General features: G+C 43.1%; 1 protein-coding gene across 1 annotated transcript in view; it reads right to left on the reverse strand.

Annotated features, from left to right (window-relative positions):
• Nucleotides 1–23,425, reverse strand: part of LOC129698425 (disks large homolog 2-like) — a 633,990-nt gene that overhangs the window by 552,358 nt on the left and 58,207 nt on the right. Inside the window, exon 4 of the mRNA XM_055637570.1 lies at nt 7,676–7,815. Coding sequence (XP_055493545.1) covers nt 7,676–7,815 — 140 coding nt within the window. The remainder of the gene's footprint in view (nt 1–7,675; nt 7,816–23,425) is intronic.

A 23,425-nucleotide genomic window follows, 5' to 3' on the forward strand; every position in this document is an offset into this window, starting at 1 on the left:
TGATTATAGGGTGGCTGGACCGTGTGATGGACTGGGTTGCATCGACAACTTTCTGCAATTGCTTGTAGTCTTGGGCAGAGTTGTTGTCAAGCCAGGCTATGATACACCCCAAGAGTATCCCGATAGTATGCTTTCCACAGTTCATCTGTAGAAGTTGGCAAAAGTTGTTGGAGGTGAATAATAGAATGCAGGGGGAATTGATGGCAATCTGGGGTGTTGGATTAGGGTAAGATTTAGAACACAAACTCAGTGGACTTAAGGCCTTTCTTCCATATAACCATATAACTATATAACATTACAGCACGGAAACAGGCCATCTCGACCCTTCTAGTCCGTGCCGAACACATATTCTCCCCTAGTCCCATATACCCGCGCTCAGACCATACCTTCCATTCCCTTCCCGTCCATATAACTATCCAATTTATTTTTAAATGATAAAAACGAACCTGCCTCCACCACCTTCACTGGAAGCTCATTCCACACAGCCACCACTCTCTGAGTAAAGAAGTTCCCCCCTCATGTTACCCCTAAACTTCAGTCCCTTAATTCTCAAGTCATGTCCCCTTGTTTGAATCTTCCCTACTCTCAGTGGGAAAAGCTTTTCCCACGTCAACTCTGTCTATCCCTCTCATCATTTAAAAAACCTCTATCAAGTCCCCCCTTAACCTTCTGCGCTCCAATGAATAAAGCCCTAACTTGTTCAACCTTTCTCTGTAACTTAGTTGCTGAAACCCAGGCAACATTCTAGTAAATCTCCTATGTACTCTCTCTATTTTGTTGACATCCTTCCTATAATTAGGTAACCAAAATTGTACACCATACTCCTGAATTGGCCTCACCAATGCCTTGTACAATTTTAACATTACATCCCAACTTCTATACTCAATGCTCTGATTTATAAAGGCCAGCACACCATGCTGCCTCCATGAAAAGATGATTTGGAAATACTGGAATATTTACAAGGAAACCCTTTTCATTGCATGCCAAAATATATTTTTTTTTCTTTTTCATTTCCAATCAATTTAATCTAGTTATTTGATTTAACATTTTTGGAAAATAAAATAAAGTCAATAAACAGTCAAGGTTCAAATATTCAGAAATTCTGTCAAATCTAATGTTGAATTTTTCTGATTGTTAGAAGCAATACAACATCATTACTATTGGCTAGTATTCAACTCCATTTATTTTTGGCTTGTATGCCTTCAGCCATTCAAAGCATTAACCTTTCAAATTCCATCCCTAAAAATGAGAACTCAAGATCACAGAAGAAAATAGAAGCCATCTTAGGTTTAAGCCCTTAAACCTGTCCTGCCATTCAATATGATCAAGACTGATTTATACTGGCCTACTGGACTACTCTTTTGTGCAAGATCTCAATGGACCTCAATAAAATGATGTTAGAAAAAAAAATCTACCTGCACTTTAAATACTTGTAATAAGCTAGCCTCCACAATTCTCTGGGGGAGAGAATTTCAATATATTCTGTGATAAGAAATGTCCTTATTTCTAGATTTTAAATGACTGACCCGATCTTGAAACTCTCCCCTATTCAAGATTCTCCCAATAGTGAAAGCATTTTGACAACTATCCCGTCACACCAGCCCCCCTTAAGATCTTATATATTTTCAATGAGATGACCCCTTATTCTTCTAAATGTTAAGGAACACACAGCTAGCCTGTTTAACCTCTCTTAAGGCATTGCCTTATCTTCTCAGGTAAAGCCTGGTTAATCTCTTTTAGATTGCCGCTATATCCTTTTTTTATATAAGGAGACCAACATTGTGACAAGTCCAGGTATGACTATCCCAACACCCTGTATAATTGAAAAAGAACGTCCCTATTTTTAAACTCCAGCTCCTTTGCAATAAGGTTCAATATGCCATTCGCCCTGTTAACTAGTTGCTCTGCTTGCCTGATAACCTTTTGTGATTCATCAGCAAGAATATTCAGGACACTGTGCACTTTATGTTGGAGTTCAGAGGCAAATAAATAAATGATGGGCCTTTGTCCCAAACATTGTGGACGGCACTGTAAATGCTTATGCCCCTGTTCCACTTAGGAAACCTGAATGGAAACCTCTGGTGACCTTGCGCCCCACCCAAGGTTTCCATGAGTCGCCAGACGTTTTGGTCACTCGTCTGGAAAGCCTCCACCGAAGCGCGAGCTGCATCTACTGACCAAAGATCCTACAGGATCTTTGCTACCGACCACACACACACACACACACACACATCATGAAGGTGGGAGCCAGGGACAGCGGAGGAGCGCTGTCTGCGCGATGAAGAGGAAGGTAAACGGCTGCCACAGAGTACGGTAAGTCCTTTAGAGAGCTCGGGAGGGAGGGAGAGAAGGGAAAAGAAGGGGGGAGAGAAGGGGGGAGAAATGGGAGAGAGAAGGAGGAGAGAAGGGGGGAGAGAAGGGGGGGATAGATGGGGAGAGAAGGGGGGAGAGAAGGCGTGGAGATAGTTTTAAGAAGTTTAATAAAGTTAGCGGGCATTTTACCTTCCGGCGGATCTTCTAGGTCCTGAAAACCAAAGATCCTACAGGATCTTTGCTGAAAACTCCAATGAGCCAATCAAAATGGCCGGTCAGCAAAGGCGATTGCCTTCGACTGCCTGTAAGTAAATAGCAACCCCACTCCATTGGCTTCGGCCAAACGGCAAGCTATTTTTAGTCGAGGCCAGTTTTGAATTTGTTGAAATATTCGTAGGAACATAGAAGCCTCACCTACGCGGAAACCAAAGATCCTATAGCGGAGCAAGATGGGCTACTTCTGCGAAATGCAATGGGCTGACCTTGGGGGGGATCCTGGGCATTTTTCCCCACCCATTTTAGTAACCGGAACCTACCCAACCCGACCCAACTCGCAGTGTAATCCAAAGATCTTATAGCAGAGCTATAGGATCTTTGGTGTAATTCCGTTAGTTCACACTTCTGTTAATTCTTGTCAAGAATAAAATTTGACTCTGGTAATTGTCTTTTTTAATGTTTTTTAAATCATTTCTTTTTAAATGGTTCATAGGCTGTGTTCGAGTCGATTTTGTATTAACCGGAACCTACCCGACCCGACCCGACTCGCAGGGTAATCAACGTTTCGGGGGATCAGCTTTTGTGTGTGATATAGGGTTAGATTCATAATTCTATTAATTCTTGTTAAAGAATTGTTAAATAAAATGTTTATAAAATTTGACTGGTAATTTTCTTTTTTAATGTTTTTAAAATAATTTCTTTTTAAATGGCTCATATGCTGTGTTTGAGTTGATTTTGTATTACACTTGCACTCTTTAATTCATTCATCTAATCACTGTTCACATCTGCAGTATTTTGGAAAATAATAGCAATATGAAGATTCCAGTTGCTCTAGCCCTGGAATGTTACTTAATGTTTTTGTGCTTATTTTCTATTTTCTATGGAGTTGTTTCTCCACAAATAAAAAGGGGTCTGGTCTTCCCAACAGCCAGAGAGTGGAATGAGATCTGCCTGTGGGGTTATCTAATTGAAGAATTTCACAAAATTAACTTTGTTTTGAGCAAGATTTACAAAAGATGTCCGACAATGCTGGGTAATTCACAAGCCAGCGCTTTAAAGATTTTGCTGCACAGTGGTACTTTAAGCATATCAGCAGTAGTCCAGAATATCCCCTATCGAATGGACTTGCAGGATGGGCTGTCCGCAGTGCAAAACAAGGCATGGAAAAATCCCACCGAGCCGGGTCGGACGTGTTCTTAGATCTCCTGAATCTCTGAAATGTTCCACATGATACGACACTTGGTTCTCCAGCACAATGCCTGATGTTTAGACAGACACGTACCATTCTTCCCATCTCAAAGCAACTGCTACAGCCACGCATATACAAGCCACAGGTGGTTCAGGCTCAACTACTCCATAAAAGGCTGACACAGGCGTGCTATGATCATTCAAGTCGACCACTCAAACTGATGGAAGGACAGGCCATCAGGCTACAAACCCAGAAAGGCTACTATTGCATGGGCACAGTCAAGGGGACATGCCAGGAGCCAAGATCCTATCTGGTTCGGTCAGAAGGAAGTTTCTACAGAAGGAACCAGAGACACATTTTACTGGTAAATGAGACGATGCCATCGCAGCAAATCCCATACGATCCTATGGATGATCCGGACGACATAATGTGGACAGAAGACGGAAATGCTCTTCTAAATGATAGACATGTGACAGCAAACCATGTTCAGTTTTGGGATTCGGAGCCCGTATTGACACCAGTGGAAGAACCACCAGCGGGGTTGGTGCTAGTGGAGACATCACCCGTAAAGCCACCCTTTGAGAAATCACCCGTGAAGCCTGTGCCTGTAGAGAGATCGCCTAGGCAGAAGTCGCCTGTGACATTTGTGCAGTTGATGGCATCACCGATGAAGAGTACCACAGAGGGGCCTTACAGGACACGTGCAGGATGGGTCTGCAAGCTGAATCCCAGATCTGGATCTGCACCTCCTGGTGTATAGGTCCTGCAGGGGGGTGAGTGTAGTTCCCATAGTGCGTTCGGCCGAACGCGTTACTCTCTGCAGAGCCTTCCTGTCCTGGGCAGAGCTGTTCCCAAACCAAATTAAGACGTTACCGGACAGGATGCTTTCTACAGCACCAGAGTAGAAGGATTGAAGGATCCTCAGAGAGACTCTGAATTTCCTCAGCTGCCTGAGGTGGTAAAGGCACTGCCTTGCCGCTCTCACCAGTGTGGCAGTGTGTGTTGTCCATATCAGATCCTCTGTGGCGTGGACTCCCAGGTATTTAAACTTGCTCACCCTATCCACAGTAGTCCCATTTATCTCCAGTGCATCCTCGGTTGTTGTGCCCTTTTAAAGTCAACAATCAGCTCCTTAGTTTTAGTGACATTTGAAGAGGATGCTGTTGTTCTGACACCAGAGTGCCAGGTCAGCCACCTCCTCAGGTAGGCCTTCTCATCATTATCAGAGATCAGGCCCACCACCACCAGTGTCATCAGCAAACTTGATGATGGAGTTGGAGCTGAACCTGGCCACACAGTCATGTGTGTACAGCGAGTACAGTAGGGGGCTGAGGGCACAACCCTGGGGGGATCCTGTGAGGGGGAGTTGTAGGTCTGTCTCCCCATCTGGACCACCTGGGGCCTGGCAGTGAGAAAGTCCAGGACCCAGGCACAGTGTTCAGTCCCAGTTCCAGCAGCTTCTAAGCAAGTTTGGTGGGGACTATGGTGTTGAAAGCTGAACTGAAATCAATGAACAGCATGTTCAGATAGCCCCCTTCTGGCTGTCAAGGTGAGTGAGAGTGGTGTGCAGAACCTGGGAGACCACATTATCCGTGGATCTGTTTGGATGGTATGCGAACTGCAGCAGGTCCATGGTGCGGGGGAGAAAGGAGCAGATGTGCCTCTTGATTAGCCTCTCGAAGCATTTCATGACTACCGAGGTGAAGGTCATCATCAACCTTTTTGAGATTTGCTTTATTAAAATCCCCAGCCACCACCATAGCCGTATCAGGGTTCTAGTTCTAATGCCGACATAACACATCATGTAGGGCTGTTAGTGTAGCGTCGGTGTCCGCCTGCGGTGGTATGGAGACAGCTGTGATGATGACTGAGCTGAACTCCCGGGGAATGTAGAATGGATGGCATGAGATCATCAGATGCTCCAGGTCCGGCGAGCAGGTACGAGAAAGCGTCTAAATATTCTGAGGGTTGCACCAGTTATTGTTGGTCATGAAGCAAACTCCTCCCCCCTTTGATTTCCTGGATTCTTCCGTTCTGTCTGCACGGAAAACAGTGAAGGACTCGGTTGGGCATATTACCTGATATGGCACCAGGTCAGCCACCTCCTCACCATGTCTCGGTCAGACAGAAGATGTTGCAGTCTCTTGTGTCCCGCTGGAATCTAATCCTCGCCCTGAGGTCATCCATCTTGTTTTCCAGGGATTGAACGTTAGCCAGAAGAATGCTGGGCAGAGGTGGACGGAAGGTTTGAGCTCTTAGCCTACTCCGAATAACCCCCCCGCTTACCACGATGTTTTTTCCGACATTCCCGGAGCCGTGCTCCCATTGTTGTTGCCACGGCTCGCTCTTGTGATCTCTGCAGGCCACGCTGGATCGGTGAGTATAGTGTCTAAAAAGCCTTGGGTTACGCTAAAGTTTAAGTTTATGAGTGTTTTACGGTCGTACAGTGTTAGTGCTGATGTGTTAGTAGTAAGGAATATATTTAAAATAAACATAATAGTTAGAAAAATGCATAATCTCCGCGGAGCTACCGCAACATCGACTGGACCCGGCCCCGTCATCTTGCATGTAGATTAATTACTATATTGCTGATCTGATCCATGCCGGGTTTTCTTATGGAATGCAGATTTGCTGGGCACATGCACAGTGTTCACAGTTTGGCTGGTCAGTTTGATGAGGAATGTAAAACTATATGGAGGCTTTTACTTGGTCTGTGACTTAAATGGATATTAGAGAACTTTATATGAAGTTAAACGACTTGTTGTCATCAGTACTTCATACACTGTGGGGAAGATAAAAAAAGGGAAGAGGGGTGTTTTTGGGAGGGGGGATTGTTAGTTAGAGGTTACCTAAAATTGGCGAATTCCACGTTCATACCGTTGGGTTGTCAGTTATTCAAGCAGAATATGAGGTACTGTTTCTCCAGTGTGCATGTGGCCTCACTCTGGCAATGGAGGAGGCCCCAGGACAGAAAGGTCAGCGTGATGAGGAGTTAGAATGGTTAGCAACCGGGAGATCCAGTAGGCCTCGACGGACCGAGCGTTAGTGTTCAACAAATTGGTTTCTGAATCTACGCTTCATTAAGTACAGTTTTAATGTAAATGGGTGGTTGATGATCAGCATGAATTCTAAGCTGAAGAGGCTGTTTATGTAAAGAAAAGTGCTGTATGAATCTATAGAGGGATTTAAAAGTATAACAATTCCTGATTAGCATATAACTACAGCTTATGGCACCATCTGGTGGCTGCACTGAAAAAGACTTGTGATGCCAACAAAAACAAAAACAGAAATTTTTCTCAAATATTAATTTCACTATTATGTCAAAAGGGTCGTCGCCCTTGCAAGCTCAGCATGTGAAGACTTCTAACAAGTAAATATTAAAAGCAAAAATTCCTGAGCAATAGTATTTTGACCACCACCATTTCCTTACATGAAATTTTGATCTGAATCAGATCACTGGATGGATAAAAGATGGGTAAAATACCAGAAATAAGTAACAATATAACTTTGGACGGTAAATGAATGCCAGGCAGCAAAGCTATTAAAAGAATAAATAAGAATGGACACTGGGGAGAAGCAAGGTAAAACAAACGAGAAAAACAATTGCTACACATGCATTAGACATGGACTAATATGCCAGTATGCCAAGATGTAGAACTTAGCCATATTAACAGTGATAATACAATCAAATTGTTTTGTCTTACAATAATGTGAAATATATAAAAATGTATTAATACAAATTAAAGCCTATTTGCTTTATAAAGAAAAACCTATCAGGACAATTATATAAATACTGATAGAGCAAACATATTTAATATTTCACTAGAAAACACAAATTGCACATGCCATAATCTCATCCAATTACTGAAGGCTGGAGAGTTTTAAATATTGATTTGAAGGAAATTCTGAGCACTTATTGTATGATAAATGTTCAATAAGCACGTTAAATTGCCTTGCCTTTGAATCCATCTTTTGGGTGATCATCATCGGAGAATTTGTTTCTTCCCATTGTTCTACCACTTGATTAACTTCAGCAGTCTTCTGCTCAAAACTTGTGTGTGCGTTGAGTAATGTTACCTCATAGAATTCTTGTATATCTGGAAGCAAAGTACAAAGCATTCCTCAATTAACTTTATTTTAAAAACTTACTTTTACTTGGTATTAAAATTCAAAGACACATTTTAATAATAATTGCTTCAGAGACTAAAGATCTAAAAGGATTTTTTTTTAAATTATTGATTTGACAAGTACCAGAAATAGATGATATTTTTAAAATTCACCTCCATTTATCAATTCCACACTATATTCAATGTTACATTGCTTAATGAATATGTAACTGGATTAAGATCGAGGGGCCAACATTATCAATCCATATACGATCTGGAATCCCACCATGGGTTCCACAAAATTAAATCAATATTAAAACTAATATCAGTACCTGTGATTATGAGACAACATTATCCATGTAAACCATCAGGCTTATTAATGCCATAGAAGAAATTCTTAGCGTTACAGAATATTTATAAGACACTTGGGACATTGACACAGCTGGTATAAAGTATATTGTAGCAGATAAATATCCCTTTTTATTAAACAATTTTGACCTGGTGTGCATAATTAAGCTATCCAATTTGGCAATAATATCAAACATTCAGCCCACCTAATGTTCCCCCAAAGATAACAAGACCACAGGATTACAGCAATGTTTGTGTAACCTCCATGGCAATTAGAGACTGTGGGGCACATGGGGGTATATTCAAAATACTTTATTGTCCTGTTGGCTCCAAATGAACAGGAATGGAGAGCCACTAAATGCAAAAGGTAAAAGGAGCAACGTTTGTTTCTAAAGCAATTAACCCATGTAGGAATGCAGAGAGGATTCTGCATTCCTACAAGGTCTGTGAATACCGGAATACAGGTATTCATGGGGAAATGTGGCTACTAAAATAATAAGCCTTTTCAGTATAAATTACTTTTGGAGGGACATAAATCGATTGAATCAAAAGGGATGATTTGTTAAGATTAGATAAGGGTTGGGAATGTTGGCTAAATCATTGCTTATTGTTCAATCAAAGGTTCTTCTGTGATTTTTTCTAGCCTTCCTAGCCTTTTCTAGCCTTCCTAGCCTTCCTAGCCCTTTCCTCGCCAACGTGCGCTCACTGGCAAACAAAATGGATGAACTCCGGCTAAGGATCACCTTCCACAACTGGATCAAGAACTGCAACATCCTGATCTTCACGGAAACTTGGCTCAACACTGACGTTCCTGACAGCGCCATCCAGCTTTCGGGGCGTCATTTACTCCGAGCGGACAGGACATCAGACTCTGGTAAGACCAGAGGTGGGGGTCTGTGCATTTATGTAAACAAAGCATGGTGCACGGACTCCACCATCATCGAGAGTCACTGCTCAGCTAACCTTGAGTTCCTCTTGGTTAGATGCAGACCGTTCTATCTGCCCAGAGAGTTCACCTCCACTGTTGTGACTGCAGCCTATATCCCTCCTGATGCTAATGCCAAGCTTGCAATGAAAGAGCTGCATACTGCCATTAGCACACAACAGACTCACAACCCCGAGGCAGCCTTCATTGTTGCGGGTGACTTCAATCACTCCAACCTGAAGACTGTACTCCCCAAATTCCACCAACATGTATCCTTCCCCACTAGAGTAGACAAGACACTGGACAAAGTCTACACCAACATGGCTGAAGCTTACAAAGCCATCCCCCTCCCCCACCTTGGTCAGTCTGATCACGTCTCATTGTTCCTGCTCCCTAAGTACTCCCCACTCATCAGACGGGTTAAACCAACTATGAGGACAGTTAAAGTCTGGTCAGAGGAAGCGGACTTCACACTTCAGCAGTGCTTTGGAAACACTGACGGGAAGGCGTTTGCAGCCCAGGCCACCCTTGACTCCCACACGGACATTGATTCCTACACATCCTCTGTTCTGGACTTTATAAACTCCACCATCAATAGTGTCACCTCCCTCAAACAGGTGACCATATACCCGAATCAGAAGCCATGGATGAACAGCGAGGTCAGGCTACTGCTGAAAGCACGGGACACTGCTTTCAGGTCAGGTGATGCTCGAGCCTACAGTTCATCCAGGGCTAACCTGAAGAGGGGCATCAGGAAGGCCAAGCACTGCCATAAACTCAGGATTGAGGAGCACTTCAACAACAACTCCGACCCCCGACGCATGTGGCAAGGCATCCAGGCCATCACGGACTACAGACCCTCCAACATCACCCCCACATCCAGCGACGCCTCCTTCCTTGAGGAGCTTAATCACTTCTATGGCCGCTTCGACAGGGACAATCTAGAGACAGCCATCAAGGCTGTGCTACCTGCCGATCACCAACCCCTCACACTCACCCCCTACGACGTATACGTGGCACTGAGTAGTACTAATGCACGTAAAGCTGCTGGCCCTGATGGCATCCCCGGGCGCGTGCTCAGGGCCTGTGCTGCGCAGCTGACAGACGTCTGGACTGACATCTTCAACCTGTCACTTGCCCAAGCAGTTGTCCCCACTTGCCTTAAAACCACCTCCATCGTGCCAGTGCCAAAACACTCCACTGCGGCAAGCCTCAACGACTTCCGCCCAATTGCACTTACCCCCCATCATCACCAAGTGCTTCGAGAGGCTGGTCCTGGCACACCTCAAAAGCTGCCTACCCCCCACACTGGATCCCTATCAGTTTGCCTACCGCAAGAACAGGAGTACGGAGGATGCCATCTCAACGGCACTTCACTCCGCCCTCTCCCCCCTCGACAACAGAGACACTTACGTAAGAATGCTGTTCATCGATTACAGCTCAGCATTCAACACCATTATACCATCAAAACTGATCACCAAACTCGGTAACCTGGGCATCGACCCCTCCCTCTGCAACTGGATACTGGACTTTCTAACCAACAGACCCCAGTCTGTGAGGTTAGACAAGCACACCTCTTCAACCCTCACCCTGAACACCGGCGTTCCACAGGGCTGTGTGCTGAGCCCCCTCCTCTACTCCCTCTTCACCTATGACTGCACACCTGGACATGGTACTAACACCATCATCAAGTGTGCAGATGATTTGCCTCATCAGCAACAACGATGAGCTGGCCTACAGGGAGGAGGTCCAGCACTTAGCAGCATGGTGCGCTGACAACAACCTGGCCCTTAACTCCAAGAAGACCAAGGAGCTCATTGTAGACTTCAGGAAGTCCAGAGGCGGTACGCACACCCCCATCCACATTAACGGGACGGAGGTGGAACGTGTTTCTAGCTTCAGGTTCCTGGGAATCAACATCTCCGATGACCTCTCTTGGACCCACAATACCTCTACTCTGATCAAGAAGGCTCATCAGCGTCTCTTCTTCCTGAGGAGACTGTTGAAGGTCCATCTGTCTCCTCAGATCCTCGTGAACTTCTACCGCTGCACCATCGAGAGCATCCTTACCAACTGCATCACAGTATGGTATGGCAACTGCTCTGTCTCCGACCGGAAGGCATTGCAGAGGGTGGTGAAAATTGCCCAACGCATCACCGGTTCCTCGCTCCCCTCCATTGAGTCTGTCAAAAGCAAGCGCTGTCTGCGGAGGGCGCTCAGCATCGCCAAGGACTACTCTCACCCCACCCATGGACTGTTTACCCTCCTACCATCCGGGAGGCGCTACAGGTCTCTCCGTTGCCGAACCAGCAGGTCGAGGAACAGCTTCTTTCCGGCGGCTGTCACTCTACTCAACAACGTACCTCGGTGACTGCCAATCACCACCCCCCCCCCGGACACTTATTATTATTTATTCAAATCGTTTGCTATGTCGCTCTTCCAGGGAGATGCTAAATGCATTCCGTTGTCTCTGTACTGTACACTGACAATGACAATGACAACTAAAATTGAATCTGAATCTTAAAATTGAATCTGAATTTATAATCTCAGAATTGTAAGTTACAGGTCATAGAAACATAGAAAAATAGGTGCAGGAGTAGGCCATTCGGCCCTTCAAGCCAGCACCGCCATTCAATATGATCATGGCTGATCATCTAAAATCAGTACCCCATTCCTGCTTTTTCCCCATATCCCTTGATTCCGTTAGCGCTAAGAGCTAAATCTAACTCTCTCCCTTTAGCTATGATTAGGAAAGAATCAATAACTTTCATTTTTAAGTTATCCCATAGGGAGAGAGAAGGGGGTGGCAGGGTGCTCACTTGCACATAGGAATTCAGGTTTGTCTGCTGGTGTGGGTACTGAGGGCACAAGAACATAAGAGCTGTAGTTTGTCAGCTAGCTCTTCAAGCCTGTCCAGGCCATTCAATATGATCACAACTGATCTACCGCAGGCCTTTACTCTTGTCTCTGTGCCAGATCTCTGTAGATTTAATGCCACAATGTTTCAAAACATTGTACCTCCACTTTAAGTATTCCTAGTTAACTAGCCTCCACAACTCACTGGTAAGAGAATTTCAGAAAATCTCTACCCTCTACCCTAGTTCAGGATTTTCCTACTAATGAAAGTATTCAACATCTATCCTATCGTGCCCCCTCGGAATCTTATGTATTTCAATAACATCACCCCTCACTCTTCAAAGGACCAAAGAATATAAGCACAACCAGAACAGCCTCTCTTGATAAGAAAATACTCTCTTCCCAAGAATTGAACTAGTGAATATTTTAATTATCTCCAATGCAACTAATTGGATGAAAACTGTGCCCTCCAAATGCAGTCTCGCCAAATTGTAACAAAACTGCTATTTCAAAACTCCAAAACATTTTTGAATGTCTCAATATGTGCTAATTGTCTGCAGTTACAGCACATAAAAAATTATGCTTGAGAGTATAAACTTTACTACCGATGTGGTATGCATTAAAAGATGTTAGAGAATACTTACTAATTTGTTACTCAGTGCTTTTAAATCAACCACATACTTTCTGCGGACATTTAAAATCAAACAGTAAAAAACATACACTGCTTAAAACAAAATTACATAATGCCTAAAGTTCGGAGTGTGACCTAAAAGAAAAATGAACTTACAGTGAACCAAAACTTCCTTTGTCTCCATAGAACCTTGGGTACAAAAAAGCATTTAAAAAAATCAGATAGACTTCTACTGTTCCGATTAGTGGCACCACAGAAAGTATAAAGAGTATTTGTGAAGGCTCCGATCACATGGTGGCCTTCAGCTAAAACACTCCCACTGACAGCTGCTTTCTAATTCTGCTAACTAATACCCAGAGCTACACTTAAAAAGAAAAAAATGGTGGTCTGGCAGAGAACAATCATTCTAGCTTTATACAACTCCATCTAAATTGCTTTAGTGTAGGAGCAGTGTGACACAACTGACACCACAATACAAAACAATGACACATGAATGTCATTTAAAGTTGTACGAACAAAAAGTTTCTCAAATACAAATCAAATTAACTTTTTTTAAGCCTGCAGGGATCTGGCAAAGTGATAGAGTTGAGCCTGTGGTAGATCAGTTATGATCATATTGAATGGCCTTTAATCTTAAAATAACAAGGTTATAATTGCAGGCAGAAGTCTGTTCAAGTGATGAGTCTGTTCCAAGAACTAGATCTGCAATGACACAACACTGTACATAATAATGACAAACCACAAGAACTAATCTCACAAGAATTACTGACAAAGTACCCTCCCAAATCATATACATTTGGATTACTGGAAAAAAAGGAATATTAAAAAATTAATTCATTTCTGATGGCTTTTTACTAGTGTCAGCCTTCTACAATGCCCTGAAAGCATCTTGTACACTTCAAGTTCTCCTCATTCACAATCTGACAAGCTTTCTCCTTATTAAGACATTTTCTAAAAGCACTCCCGAACACAGTAAAATTCCATTAATCCAACACGTTTTGGACTATTGCGATGTTGAATGAGCAGATTTTCCATTCTATCAGTTGTCAGTCTACCAATACTTCCACACACTTTTAATTCACTTTTTTTCAGACATAGAATAATACATTTTCCAGTGGGAGTTGGGCCCTCTTAAACAGAAAGAAACTGGGGCCTCTGTGAGTGAAATAGAATGCAGGAAACAACACACTTTGGGACATAAATAATTGGAAAGAGGATTATTGGAGTTGTAACAAATCTCAAAATGAAGAAATCTAAAATAGCCTGCTGTTCTAAATGGCAATATCACTGAGGAGCTATCACAGCAGCTGCTGCTACTACTACTTACTGGAGCAACACAGGTGTAGACTAATATTGTTCTTGCCAAACTGCGAGAACAAAATTTACCTCTGCCACTATTCATCTCAGAGACAGCAGGGTACAGCCAATGAGCAGTGATGACAGGTGGCGCAAGAGCACAAAAGCCATTCCTCTCCCTGCTGACCTAAAAAACTGCTGCTGATTGGCTTCCAGGTAAGCTATCAATTCCTTGGTTTAACTTCATACAGCGATGCAGAAGCTTGTGCAGCAATGGTAAGCCTTGCAAAAAAGGGGCAGTCGTATGATCCAATTAAAAAAAAAATACAAATTTGGGTAACACTGGCAGGAATGGAGTATTGTGATCAGTTGGAGTATTGTGAGCAGTTGAAGTATTGTGAGCCGTTTTTGAGCGCCATATCTGAAGGGGGATGTGGTGGCATTGGAGACGGTACAGAAGTGGTTTACAAGAATAATCCCAGGGATGACTAGGTTAACATATGATAAGCTTTTGATAACACTCGACCTGTACTTGCTGGAGGGAGGACTTCATTGAAACTTACTGAATAGGGAAAGGCCTGAATAGAGTGGATGTGCAGAGGATGGTTCCACTAGTGTGATAGTCTAGTCCTGCTCCTTTGACTTATGAACGTATGAATGGGAGTGAAGCTGTAAATGTTTCACAAATCATACTTCGGATAAGTTGTTTTGTTCTTTCCCTGCATTGTAACTTCCGAACAATTATTTAAAAAAAAACACCAGTTCTAATTCCCCAGTATACTACTTTCTTGGCATCACTGCCACTCTTTTCCGGTCTCGGCATCTGCAGTAGTATAGTTTCCATTATTACTGTAACATTAACTAGCTTTGATCACCTGCAATTGGATTGTTTCTGAATGAATGTAATCATAGAATAGTACAGTTAATAGGTACAGACCCTTCTACCCATGATGAATTCACATTTTTTAAGATTATAATTTGCAATACAATTTAAAGATGGTCTTATATTTCCCCAGTTTTGATAAGACTCGCCTTCAATGTCTAAGGCTTTGATTAAAGTTATTAATGAGTAAATGTAACTATTGAATGGATTTAGAACGATCAATCAATCAATACTGATTTATGAAACCAGAGATTTTATAAGTACACTAGACCAAGTGGGACCCGCAAATGGGCATCTTGGCCAAGCCCAGGAGCAAACCGGCAGGGAGATTCCCCCCCCACCCCCTCCGAATTGGCCCTCCGTGTGTCCAAACACCAGGATCGTGGGACTAAAATGCAACCAGAACTTGAGGAGCAGCCCCTTCAGATATTCGTACAAGGGCAGCAAACTCACCCACTCCATATACACATGGAACACGTTCTCTAACTCGCCGCAGGAAATACAGGAGGCTGGCGAGCCCATGATCCGGCCCCCGTGCAACACTCTCCACCCCTCTAACCCTCTCCCTCCCTCTCTCTCTCTCTCCCCCCCTCACTCTCTCTCCCTCTATGGCAGCTTTGGCCAGGCACTCTCATAGATGAACTGAGGCCAAGGCCAATTACAATTTTAGAGGCCCCCAAACCTATATCAAGCAGAGGCCCCTCAATTTTAGAGGCCCCCAAATCACGATCCCTTTGAAGCAACCTTCTGCTGCGGTTACCGTTGGCAACGTCCCATTGTGATGTCATTGTGGCACTCGGCAGCTTGACAACCAATTGTGATTGGTGCACTGTGGCATTGTGACATCAGCATTTGAAGCAGCTGGAAAATGGCTCTGTGAGAAGCAGTTTTTGTTTTTTTTTTAAACTTTAATCGCAAATAATAACTTTTGAAATAGAGCATGAAATCTGAAGTGAACCTGATGAGGTCGTGAAGGAGGAAAATGTGTAAGAAAATGTAAAAGTGTTAGCGTGTAACGTTTTGAGGAAGATACAATGAATGCAGAGAGATAGACAGGCACACACACAAGATCAGACTTTTGTATAGAGATTAAGATTGTGACCAGAGATAGAATAAGGCCCCCTCAGAAAATCAAAGCGGTCATCTCCGTGAGAAGCCGCAGGACATGGACAAAGTCCTCAATGTATTTTTCTCCTCTGTTTTAACTGTAGAGAAAGTCATGAAGACTGGGGAATTTGAGACAATTTAAGGAAGAATCTTGAGGACAGTCAGTATTACCATCGAGGAGGTGCTGGGCGTACATATCTCTGAAGATCTTTCCTGGTCCGAGAACACTGATGCAATCATAAAGAAAGCACATCAGTGCCTCTACTTCCTGAGAAGATTATGGAGAGTCGGTTTGTCAAGGAGGACTCTTTCTAACTTCTAAAGGTGCACAGTAGAAAGCATACTGACTGGTTGCATCGTGGCTTGATTTGGAAACTTGAGTGCCCTGGAGAGGAAAAGACTACAAAAAGTAGTAAACACTGCCCAGTCCATCATTGGCTCTGACCTCCCGTCCATCTATCACAGTCGCTGCCTCAACAATGCTGGCAGCCATCAAGGACCCACACCATCCGGGCCACACACTCATCTCCCCACTACCTTCAGGTAGAAGGTACAGGAGCCTGAAGACTGCAACAAACAGGTTCAGGAATAGCTACTTTCCCACAGCCATCAGGCTATTAAACTCAACTCAAACAAAACTCTGAACATGAATAGCTCAGTTTATTTATTCATGTGTGTATATATTTATATAATGGTATATGAACACACTGATCTATTCTGTATTCATGCCTACTATGTTCTGTTGTGCTGAAGCAAAGCAAGAATTTCATTGTCCTATCAGGGACACATGACAATAAACTCTCTTGAACTCTTGAATCTATGCGAAGGTGTATGAAAGTAGACAAATCTCCTGGAGCTAAATCAGATATATCTGAGGAGACAATGGAAAGCTGGAGATTCATGCGCCTTGGCTGAGATGTTGTGGGGATTACAGAGACATGGCTGCAGGACGATCGGGACTGGGAACTGAATATTCAGGGTTATACGTCCTTTAGAAAGGACAGGCAGATGGGCAGAGGAGGTGGGGTAGCTCTGTTGGTGAGGGATGAAATTTTGTCCCTTGCGAAGGGTGGCATAGGTATAGTAGCCATTTAGCTTAACTCAGTATGTTATAACTATAACCAGTTACCTTTAAATTTTATCTGCCTGCAATTATGTGGGTGGAATGTATACGTAGTCTGAGGCTGGGATTCTCGCGCAGACGCCCTGTAGTTTTAGTTTAGTTTGAAGAAGCATGGGGGAGAAGTCACAGCTTTCGACCATGCATGAGTTTGATCACGAGTAAGATCAAAATGTACTTAAACAAGAAGTTTCGATGAATATCTTACTGTTTTTACTACTACAATAAAGAAACTATTAATTAAGAGACTGTGTATGGAAGATTTATCTTTGGACGGCATTGAATGTCTCGTGGAGAGCTCATGAGTGTGTTTCGCTTAATCTCCTGAACCATCTTCAATCATAGTGACTAAAGGAGGAATTCTTGAAACAATATGAAAATCTGTCACTAAAATAGGGACTAACGACGTAGATAGAATTGCTGTGGATAGAAGTGAGGAATTGTAAAGGTAAGAAGACACAAATGCGAGTTATCTACAGGCCCCCAAACAGTAGTCTGGATATAGGGTGCAAGTTGCAGCAAGAGTTAAAATTGGCATGCAACAAAGGTAATGCCACTGTGGTTATGGGAGATTTCAATATGCAGGTAGACTGAGAAACTCAGATTGGTTCAGGACCCCAAGAAAGGGAGTTTAAAGAATACCTCTGAGATGGATTCTTAGAGCAGCTTGTACTGGAGCCTACCAGAGATAAGGCAATTCTGGATTTAGTGCTGTCCAATGAACCAGAGCGAATAAGCAAACTCAAGGTAAAGGAACTGCTAGGAGGTAGTGACCATAATATGATAAGTTTTAATCTGCAATTTGAGGGGGAGAAGGTTAAATCAGAAGTGTCAGTGTTGCAGTTGAACAAAGGGGACTATGAAGGCATAAGAGAGGAGCTGGCCAAGGTCGACTGGAAAATGATCCTAGCAATAATGACAGTGGAACAGCAATGGCAGGAATTTCTGGGCATAATCCAGAAGATGCAGGATCATTTAGTTCCAAAGAAGAAGAAAGATTCAAAGGGGAGTAAGAGGCAACCTTGGCTGACAAGGGAAGTTAGGGATGGTATAAAACAAAAATAAATGGTATATAACATAGCAAAGAGTAGCGGAAAGCCAGAGGATTGGGAAACTTTCATAGGACAACAGAAGGTAACAAAAAGGGCAACACGGGGTGAAAAGATGAATTACGAGGGTAAGCTGGCCAAGAATATAAAGTAGGATAGTAAAAGCTTCTTTAGGTATGTTAAGAGAAAAAGATTAGTAAAGACAAATGTGGGTCTCTTGAAGGCAGAAACAGGTGAAATTATTATGGGGGAACAAGGAAATGGCAGACGAGTTGAACAGATACTTTGGTTCTGTCTCCACTAATGAAGACACAAACAATCTCGCAGATGTACTAGAGGACAGAAGATCTAGGGAGACAGAGATACTGAAAGAAATTTGCATTAGGCGAGAAATAGTATTGGGTAAACTGATGGGACTGAAGGCTGATAAATCCCCAGCGCCTGATGGTCTGCATCCCAGGGTACTCAAGGAGTTGGCTATAGAAATCATGGACGCATTGGTGATAATTTTCCAATGTTCTATTAATTCAGGATCAGTTCCTGTGGATTGGAGGGTAGCTAATGTTATCCCACTTTTCAAGAAAGGAGCGAGAGAGAAAACGGGGAATTATAGACCAGTTAGCCTGACATCGGTGGTGGGGAAGATGCTGGAGTCAATTATTAAAGAAGTAATAACGGCGCATTTGGATAGCAGTAAAAAGATTGGTCCAAGTCAACATGGATTTATGAAGGGGAAATTCTGCTTGTCTAATCTTCTGGAATTTTTTAAGGATGTGACAAGTAAAATGGATGAAGGAGAGCCAGTGGATGTAGTGTATCTGGACTTTCAGAAAGCCTATGATAAGGTCCCACATAGGAGATTAATGGGCAAAATTAGAGCCCATGATTTTGGTGGTAGGGTGTTGACATGGATAGAAAATTGGTTGGCAGACAGGAAACAAAGAGTAGGAATAAACGGGTCCCTGTCAGAATGGCAGGCAGAGGCGAGTGGAGTGCCGCAAGGCTCAGTGCTGGTGCCACAACTATTTACAAAATATATTAATGACTTAGATGATGGGATTAAAAGTAACATCAGCAAATTTGCAGATGACACAAAGTTGGGTGGCAGTGTGAACTGCGAAAAGGATGCTAGGAGGTTGCAGGGTGTCTTGGACAGGTTGAATGAGTGAGCAGATGTATGGCAGATGCAGTATAATGTAGATAAATGTGAGGTTATCCACTTTGGCGGCAAGAACAAGGAGGCAGATTATTATCTCAATGGTGTCAGATTATGAAAAATGGAAGTGCAACGAGCCCTTGTACACCAGTCACTGAAAGTAAACATGCAGATACAGCAGGCAGTGAAAAAAGCTAATGGCATGTTGGCCTTCATTACGAGAGGATTTATCTATAGGAGTAAAGAGGTCCTTCTGCAGTTGTACAGGGCCCTGGTGAGACTACATTTGGAGTATTGTGTGCAGTTTTGGTCTCCTAATTTGAGGAAGGACATCCTTGCTATTGAGGCAGTGCAGCGTAGGTTCATGAGGTTAATCCCCAAGATGGCGGGACTGTCATATGAGGAAAGATTGGAAAGACTGGGCTTGTATTCACTGGAATTTAGAAGGATGAGAAGGGAACTTATAGAATCGTACAAAACTATAAAAGGACTGGTTAGCCATGATCACAATGAATGGCGGTGCAGGCTTGAAAGGTCAAATGGCCTCCACCTGCACCTATTTTCTATGTTTCTATATATGAATCATCATTAGTTATGGGTGAGGTGCCAGAAGTCTAGAGGGTGGCTGCTGTTGTTCATCTGTTTAAGAAGGGCTACGAGGAAAAGCCTGGGAACTATAGACCTACGAGCCTAACAGCTGTGGTTGGCAAGTTATTGGCGGTTATTCTGATGGATAAAATGTATATGCATTTGGATAGGCAGGGCTTGATTTGGGATAGTCAGTATGGTTATGTTTGTGAGAGATCATGTCTCATGAATTTGACTGAGTTTTTTGAAGAAGTAACCAAAAATATTGATGAGGGCAGATCCTTAGACATTGTCTACATGGCTTTCAGATGGCTCTGTTCGGTAGTCTGCTCTGGAAGGTTAGATTGCATCCAGGGGGAGCTTCTTCAGAGTAGTGAGAACCTCATAATACAAAAGGATCCCATTTCTCACCCCCCCCCCCCCCCCCCAACCCTCCCCCCCCCCCCCCCCCCCCACCACCACCTTTTGAATATAACCCATATACCATATAAATTACAGCACGGAAACAGGCCATCTCGGCCCTTCTAGTCCGTGCCGAACACGTTCTATTCTAGTCCCATCTACCGTGCACTCAGATCATAACCCTCCATCTACCTTCACTCAGACCATAACCCTCCATACCTATCCAATTTATTTTTAAATGATAAAATCGAACCTGCCTCCGCCACCTTCACTTGAAGCTCATTCCACACAGTTACCACTCTCTGAGTAAAGATGTTCCCCCTCATGTTACCCCTAAACTTCTGTCCCTTAATTCTCAATTCATGTCCTCTTGTTTGAATCTTCCCTACTCGCAGTGGGAAAAGCTTATCCACGTCAATTCTGTCTATCCCTATTAAGATCTTCACTTGCTTTCGCCTGATCCATGGAGATGGGGAGAGCTATATAAAGTCTGGAAGAAAGGATAGAATAACAATAAGGATAGAGTGACAAATAAACCTGACTTGACCAGAAGGGTATGCTAGACAGGTGGGAAAGACAGTGGATAGTGTGAGATGAAAGAAAGAGTGAGCGTTGCTATATATTCACGAGATATTGGAAGGTGGTTTATTATTTGTGGTGGTGGTGTTATTATTTTTCATTAGAGAAAAAAGGAACAGGAAAGGGAAGGCACTGAATATGGAAAATGGATGACAAAGAAAGAAATACAGAAATAGATTTTTTGGGTGACATCTAAATTACACCAAAAAATTGCCAGCACAAAGCAAGCAAGAGCAGTTTTCATTTTACAGGATGGATTAAGTGCTATCCTGCATTAGGGATATGGAGAATAAGTAAACTGGGCTAAGAGCATTAAAATGCCAGTAAAGAAGAGAGATTAAACACGGGATGGAAGGGGAAAACATAAGGACAAATGAAATAGAAACAAGAGTAAAACATTTGGCTACTTGCATCTGGTCAATCATTCAATAGGTGATGGTATCTTTTTTACCTCATTCCTCAGCCCACTTGCCCAGCTGATCAAGATCCTATATTTGTTTATGACCATCTTCACCATCTACAATACATATACTTTAGTGTCATCTGCAAACTTATTAATCATGCTTGTTAGCTCAGGCCCCCTTCAGTCGTGGCTGACAATGGGTGTCTCCATGGTGTTATTCCCTATTATTGAGGACGTCTGTGCGTGACTGTGTTTACGGTGGGGAGACTAGTGCAGACAGCCACTCCACAGTCCTTGACAGATCTGGGTCAGGATCCAGTGGCATGGAGTCCAAGACGACCGGAGGCCCTTTTCTGCTGCAGCCTTCATCCGCCTGTTCCACTGTTGAGGTCTTGGTTGGATTGCTCTTTGACAGAGACCTCCCCCCTCGACCTTACCGTCATGGGTGGCCCTACCAGGAGTATAGCTCCTGACGGTATCGCTCTCAGGATCTTAGGTCCACACAAGCTTCTCCTCCACGACAAGGTGACAATCCACAGAGGAGGATTAATCATGCCTTGTATATTGATATAAACCACGTAGCAACTTGTCACAGGCCTCCAGTCTAAAAAACAACCTTGCACCACCACCCTCTGCTTCCTTACATGAAGCAAATTCTGTATCCAGTTAGCTAGCTCTCCCCGGATCCCATGTGATCCAATCTTCCACGGTAGCCTACCATGGGGAATCGTATCAATGGCCTTGCTCAGTCCATATGAACAATCAAATTCATAAATCATGATCTCCAAAATGCATAACCTGTTGACAATTTCTAATTAGGCCCTGTGTATCCAAATGCATGCATATCTTACCCTTAGAATCCTCTCCAATAACTTACCTACCACTGATGTTAGGCTCACTGGTCTATAATTGTCTGGGCTTTTCCTTGCAGCCCTTCTTAAATAGAAGCACAACATTAGCCATCATCCAGTCATTCGGCACTTCACTTGTGATGATGATTCATACATTGCATGTAATTTTTTCTCTAGCTTACCACAGTGTCCTCAGTTATATCTGAGCAGGCCTGGAAGATGTGTCCACCTTCATACACCTTAGGATGTTCAGCACCTCCTCGGCCATAATGCAGACTATTATCAAGACATCTCCATTAACTGTCACAAGTTTCCTTGTATTTCTTTCTTTCTCCACGGTAAAAACAGGTGAAACACTCATTAAGGACTTTGTCCATTTCCTGTGGCTCCTGATAACCGCTTTGGTTTCTGAGGGGCCCTGTTCTCTCTTTAGTTACCTTCTTTCTCTTAATGTGCTTAAAATTTATGGTAAACCTTTGTTCAGTTTCTCTTATGCAAGTTTTTCTTTTGGGTAAGTTAGTGAGGAGATCAAAACTAAACAAATTACTCAAAATGTGGTTGGAGTATTTACAATTGCGGTTTGTAATTTTAGCAAGCCACATTTTCTCTTGGACTTAATTCTCATGAACTGACATATGATGAAAGAATGGGTTGACTGGGCTTGTATTCACTGGAATTTAGAAGGATGAGAGGGTATCTTATAGAAACATGCACCATTTTTAAGGGATTGGACAGGCTAGATGCAGGGAAAATGTTCCCCATGTTGGGGGAGTCCAGAAACAAAGGTCACAGTTTAAGAATAAGGGGTAGGCCATTAAGAACTGAGATGAGGAAAAACATTTTCAGTCAGACAGTTGTAAATCTATGGAATTCTCTGCCACAGAGGCAGTGGAGGCCAATTCACTGGATGTTTTCAGGAGAGTTAGATTTTGCTCTCAGGGCAAAATGAATCAAGGGATAAGGGGAAAAAGCAGAAATGGGGTACTGATTTTGGATGATCAGCCATGATCATATTGAATGGCGGTGCTGGCTCAAAAGGCCGAATGGCCTACTCCTGCACCTATTTTATATGTTTCTATGTTTCTAATTCACTTCCAATAAAGCCAAGCATACCCCTTTCCCTGCCAAGCGAGCTTAAATCATTCCCAAACACACTTACAGATGTTCCTGAGATATTGATCTTGATCCTATTTAGTGCACGTGTTACCATGCCCTCAACATATCCAAATGGTATTTCTTTGCAATCTCTTTGTCCACGCACAAAATCCTTCTATTTCTCTATTTATCAAGGTTCTGAATTGTAACCTTGTTCTTAGCTCCCCCAAAACTGCCTGCAGAGCCTATTATTATTGCTGTTAATCACTGTCTCTGCTCAGGATTCTCTGCAGACATTCAGGCACCTATAAG

This window comes from Leucoraja erinacea, chromosome 6, assembly GCF_028641065.1.
Source record: "Leucoraja erinacea ecotype New England chromosome 6, Leri_hhj_1, whole genome shotgun sequence".
NCBI classification, from domain to species: Eukaryota; Metazoa; Chordata; class Chondrichthyes; order Rajiformes; family Rajidae; genus Leucoraja; species Leucoraja erinaceus.